Genomic DNA, 5634 nt, shown 5'->3' on the forward strand with positions numbered 1-5634 from the left:
CCACCCACCACTGTCTTCAAACCAAGGAACACATACACTTTTATCAACATCCGGACAAAAACAAAAATGCATCTAAGGATCCGGCCTTGCAGACGCTTGTCAAGTCTTCCCTTTTGAACCCATTTTCCCACAAATGCCTGAAAGTGACATAACACACATACAACAGCAGCACCCACCATCCATCCATCCATCCATCCATCCATCCATCCACCCAATTCATCTATATCCATCCATCCATCTTTTCAATCTGTTCATTCATCCAGTCCCATCCATCCATCTATCCAAATCAATTCATCCATCCCATCCAATTCATCCATCCATCCATCTATCCATCCATCCACCCATTCCACCATCCATCCACCCAGCATCTATCTATCCACTCCATCCATCCATCCATCTATCCATCCATCCATCCATCCATCCATAAACACTGATTGCTATGGGGTCAAAGCCCCCGGGACAAACCTCCCCACCAAAGAACATCTGTTGGCCAATGATAAACATCACACAATATTAATAATATTAATAATGGTTAATAAGCATTAAAACAAAACATAAGAGCAGTTAAATAAACAGTAAGTAAGCAAAATGACGAACAATAGTTACATTAAAACAAGGATAGTAGCTAAATAAAAGTCAAATAGCGACGTCAATGGAATGCAATCAGGGAATCAATATAGACATATGTTGTTTGTTAAGAAACTAAATAGACACTCTAACAGAACAGTGATTAAAGATTTATGTTATAAACAGATAAACGCAGCAGAGACAATTTCAAGAACATATCAAGAAAACAGATACAACTGAATACCAGACAGCCAAGACAATAACAGCCTTGTTAAGACAATCTATAAATAGCTATTCCCAGATTACTAATTCATGGGTTAATCTCTGCTTCCTCCTAATTCTCCTCCATCCTTTCTCCTCTCTCCTCCCACTCCATCCCTTCCTCCTCCATCCCTCCTCCTCCTACTCCCCCTTTCTCCTCCTCTCTCCTCCTCTCCATCCCTCTCCTCCTCTCTCCTCCCTACCCGCATCCCTTTCTCCTCTCTCTCTCTGCTCCATCCCTCTCCTCCCCCCTCCTCTCACTCCATCCTTCTCTCCCTCTCTCTTACTCCATCCCTCCTTCTCCCCTTCTTCCGTTCCTCCCTCTCCACACATGCTAGATAAATGGATTGCTAGCCTCCACCACTACCAGGCACCTCTCGTCTCTGTCACATAGAAACAGTAAGTAACAGAATGAGTGGTACTTTGAGACGATGTACTAGATGTACTTGATTTTGTGAGAGCTGGAGTCTTAAAGTTTGGACTCCAATTTTATCCACACTCCACTCTGCCACGCCCACCTGTTCACCGTCTGTCACGCTTGAAGTTGTTTGTCTGTCTGTCTTACTCACTGCCTGTCTGGCCTCCCCCCTCTCTGGCCTCTCTGTTGCCTGACCTTTATCTTCACTGCCTGGCCTGCCTGCCCTCTACCTCTGCCTGCCTGCCCGTCTGCCTCACTGCTTTCTGTCTCCTGCCCACTGCCTGCTCCTGCTGCCACCACTGCCTGCTTCCTACCTGGCCACACTGGGTCTGTCTGCACACTGCCTGGCTGCGTCTGTCTGCCCCCACTGCCTGCTTGCCTGGCCTGCCTGCCTGCCCACACTGCCTGCTCTGTCTGCCATCACTGCATCCCTCCCACACCGGCTCTGCCCTGCCTGCCTGTCCGTCCTGCCACTGCCTGCCTGGCTGGCCCGTCTGCCCGCCCACACTGCCTGCCTGTTGCCATTGCATCCCCTACCCACACTGCTTGCCTGTCTGCCTGCCTGCCCACACTGCCTGCCTGTCTGCCATTACTGCATCCCTGCCCACACTGCCTGCCTGTCTGCCCTGCCTGTATGCCTCCACACTGCCTGCCTGTCTGCCATTGCAACCTACCCACACTGCTCTGCTCCTGTCTGCCTGCCTGCCCACACTGCCTGCCTGTCTGCCATTACTGCATCCCTGCCCACTGCCTGCCTGTCTGCCACACACTGCATCCCTGCCCACACCCTGCCTGTCTGCCATCACTGCATCCCTGCCCACACTGCCTGCCTGTCTGCCACACTGCATCCCTGCCCACACTGCCTGCCTGCCTGCCACACTGCACTCCCTACCCACACTGCCTGCCTGTCTGCCCTGCCTGCCCACACTGCCTGCCTCCATCTGCCACGATCCTGCCCACACTGCCTGCCTGTTCACACTGCATCCCTTGCCCACACTGCTTGCCTGTCTGCCATCACTGCATCCCTGCCCACACTGCCTGCCTGTCTGCCACACTGCATCCCTGCCCACACTGCCTGCCTGTCTGCCATCACTGCATCCCCTGCCCACACTGCTCCTGCCTGTCTGCCACACTGCATCCCTGCCCACACCGCCTGCCTGTCTGCCATCACTGCATCCCTGCCCACACTGCCTGCCTGTCTGCCACACTGCATCCCTACCCACACTGCCTGCCTGTCTGCCACTGCATCCCTGCCCACACTGCCTGCCTGTCTGCCATCACTGCATCCCTGCCCACACTGCCTGCCTGTCTGCCATCACTGCATCCCTGCCCACACTGCCTGCCTGTCTGCCATCACTGCATCCCTGCCCACACTGCCTGCCTGTCTGCCATCACTGCATCCCTGCCCACACTGCTTGCCCTGCTGCATCCCCTGCTCCACACTGCCTGCCTGTCTCATCACTGCATCCCTGCCCACACTGCCTGCCTCCCATCACTGCATCCTGCCCACACTGCCTGTCTGCCATCACTGCATCCCCACCCACACACTGCCTCCGTCTGCCTGCCTGCTTGCCCACACACTGCCCGCCTGTCTGCCATCACTGCATCCCTGCCCACCGCCTGCCTGTCTGCCATCACTGCATCCCGCCCACACCCTGCCTGCCTCCGCCTGCCTGCTTGCCCACACTGCTCTGCCTGTCTGCCATCACTGCCTCCCCGCCCGCACTGCCTGCCTGTCTGCGGCTTTCACTTGGCCACCATCCGATTAACCTAGGTACCTGGCTGTCTGTTTAGCTGTCTGTCTACCTAACTGAATGTCTGTCTCCCTGTCTGGCTGTCTATTTCCTCTCCTTCATGTCTCAGCCTTCCCTTCCATCCTTGTCTGTCTAAATTCCCTTCTTCCAGTCTGTCACTTGTGCGTGTCTGTCTGTCTATCTGCCTGTCTGTCTTCCTGTCATCGAGATATCCAAACCCAAGGCACCACCGGCCAGACAGTCAACATCACTTAAACAACGACAACAGATACAGAGGACCACCTGGACACACCTACATTAATAACAGGTAACGTAGATCATTATTGGTACATGTTAAAAGTGAAACAATACTAATATTAATAATTACAAGCTTGAAGTATAAATCAGAATAACAGTAATATCCACTTAAGTTACGGTATCATCAAATACATGGGCGAAGGTAAAGGTATGCATAATTAGGTATACATTACATACTGGTACAGTATTGGTGGTATTGCTTTCTGAAACACCAATACAGGTACAGTTTTAGGCGTAAAATACAAGTACAGTACAGTGATAACCACTCGGTGACTATGTAATTACCGCCTAGTTACAGAATCAGGAAGGAGTTGCTTTAAACTAGATACAGTTAAAATGTTTCCATCACCTTAAGTAACAGGTACAGTAATATAGTGACTGGCATAATGGTGGAGGCTTGACACTATGTTCACCTGTCATGTGTACTGTATGTGTGTGTTTGACGGCAGCTCAGGTAGACAGGTGTAATTATTAGTATGTATACAGGTGAGCTCTCTCTCTCTCTCTCACACATGTAAGCTTACCTCGTCCAGAACTCTCTCTCTCTCACATAAGCTTACCTCGCCTCTCACCTGACCTTACCTCACCCCAGCTCTCTCTCTCTCTTTCTCTTAGTCTCGGAAAATCGATATTACCTCGTCTCCTCTCACCGTCTTCCTTTGAAATGTTTTCCTATATTCTTTCATATATGTTATATATATATATATATTATATATATATATATATATATATATATATATATATATATATATATATATATATATATATATACAAAACCTTCTTACACACACACACACACACACACACACACACACACACACACACACACCACACACAAATTATTCCGCTCGCTCTCTCTCTATAAATTTCTAAACTCATTTCCCAAGTTCGAAATAAACTTTAACACTACCGGACCATTTTTAGAGACTTCCTTTAACACGTTCAATGTTGTTAGATTCTAAACCAAACATCAGTTGATCTCCATTGGATTAAACTTCTTTTCAATGACCTGCGCTGGATATGTTTTTTTACAAAGATCACTTGCTAATTACAACCAAATGGATACTTTTCTTTTTACGATTGCCACCGGATAAACTTAATTTTACAACTACGGTTAATAAACTTTATTGTGTAACATTCAGTAAATAAAACTTGAAACCATCCTGGATACAACACGACCTTTAACACAAGCTCTGGGACAACGTCTTCAGGAGCGCCACCTAACTTGTTTGTATAATTACTGCCCAAACGACCTCTTTCGGATCCCTATCTCAACTTTCACCTCTCTTAACGACCTCATTGTTCCCACCTGGTCTTGTCGAGCGTCGTCGGGGCGGCCAACTCACCCGAATAAGGGACTTGGGGACTAGTAGCGACCATACGGGGTCTTGAAGTCATCTGGGACACGATCGAGCCAGAGCCTTCGCGGCTATACAGTATAGGGCCAATCAACCAACCAATCGTGAGGAAAGGGGAGGATATGTTTGGCCAATCAGGAACAAGCTATGTGGCGTCATTATCTTCAGACAATAATGATATGCGACGTCATCCTCCACAATGTTTGGTGCTATTTCAATAATGGGTAACGTGAAGCGTGATGTCATAATCGTTTAGCCAACCAGGAAGACGTTATCGTTGTTATTTACAATTTAATAAAAAAAAGAAAGAAAAAAAGGCAAACGTGAGGCGGTTTATTCAAAACATTTAATACTACAAGACAAAATTTTAGTTCCAGATTTTTCCAACACTAATCTGGAACTCCGTGACGTCAGATTCGACATGTCAACAAAAGCAGTCGTTTTTTCTTTATTTTTCTTCACGTATGATAACGAGAAAAAAAGATAGCGGACAGCCCACTTGAGCGCTCCACCCTAAACAGTACTGAGCAGGAAAGATTAGAAAATAGTAGGCAGTTGACCAAAGGAACTATTAACCAATCAAAACCTTCGTGACGTAATATCTCTCGACCAATCAACAGCTACGGAAAATTGCTCGTATTTTCACTTTAACTGGAAGGTAAAAGATAGCATCATGTTGTCACTTTTTGAGACTCAATGTAATACCAACGTTAATTCCGTCATCGCAGGCTAATTGAGCCAGTTAGGTGCGCTCTAATTACCTGTAACGAGAAAAAGTGTATGGCTTTGAAAATAAAAACTTAGAATTGCATCTGAAGTAAGTCACTCTCATAGGAATAGTCTAAGGTACAAATAGTAGAGGAAATAGACTCATCGTGCTACTGTTGCTCCTCGTATTTTTACTCTATTTTACCAGTTGACATTTTTTCTCGAGAACGTTTGGATTCTGTTGAGAGAGTCGGTTACAGGGCCATTGTTC

General features: G+C 47.5%; 1 protein-coding gene across 1 annotated transcript in view; it reads right to left on the minus strand.

Annotated features, from left to right (window-relative positions):
* Positions 1–4695, minus strand: part of LOC121873362 (mucin-20-like) — an 8730-nt gene extending 4035 nt beyond the window's left edge. Inside the window, exon 1 of the mRNA XM_042376914.1 lies at positions 4607–4695. Coding sequence (XP_042232848.1) covers positions 4607–4695 — 89 coding nt within the window. The remainder of the gene's footprint in view (positions 1–4606) is intronic.
* Positions 4696–5634: the final 939 nt, after the last annotated feature.

Source organism: Homarus americanus, unplaced genomic scaffold, assembly GCF_018991925.1.
Source record: "Homarus americanus isolate GMGI-L3 unplaced genomic scaffold, GMGI_Hamer_2.0 scaffold32929, whole genome shotgun sequence".
In the NCBI taxonomy this organism is placed as follows: domain Eukaryota; kingdom Metazoa; phylum Arthropoda; class Malacostraca; order Decapoda; family Nephropidae; genus Homarus; species Homarus americanus.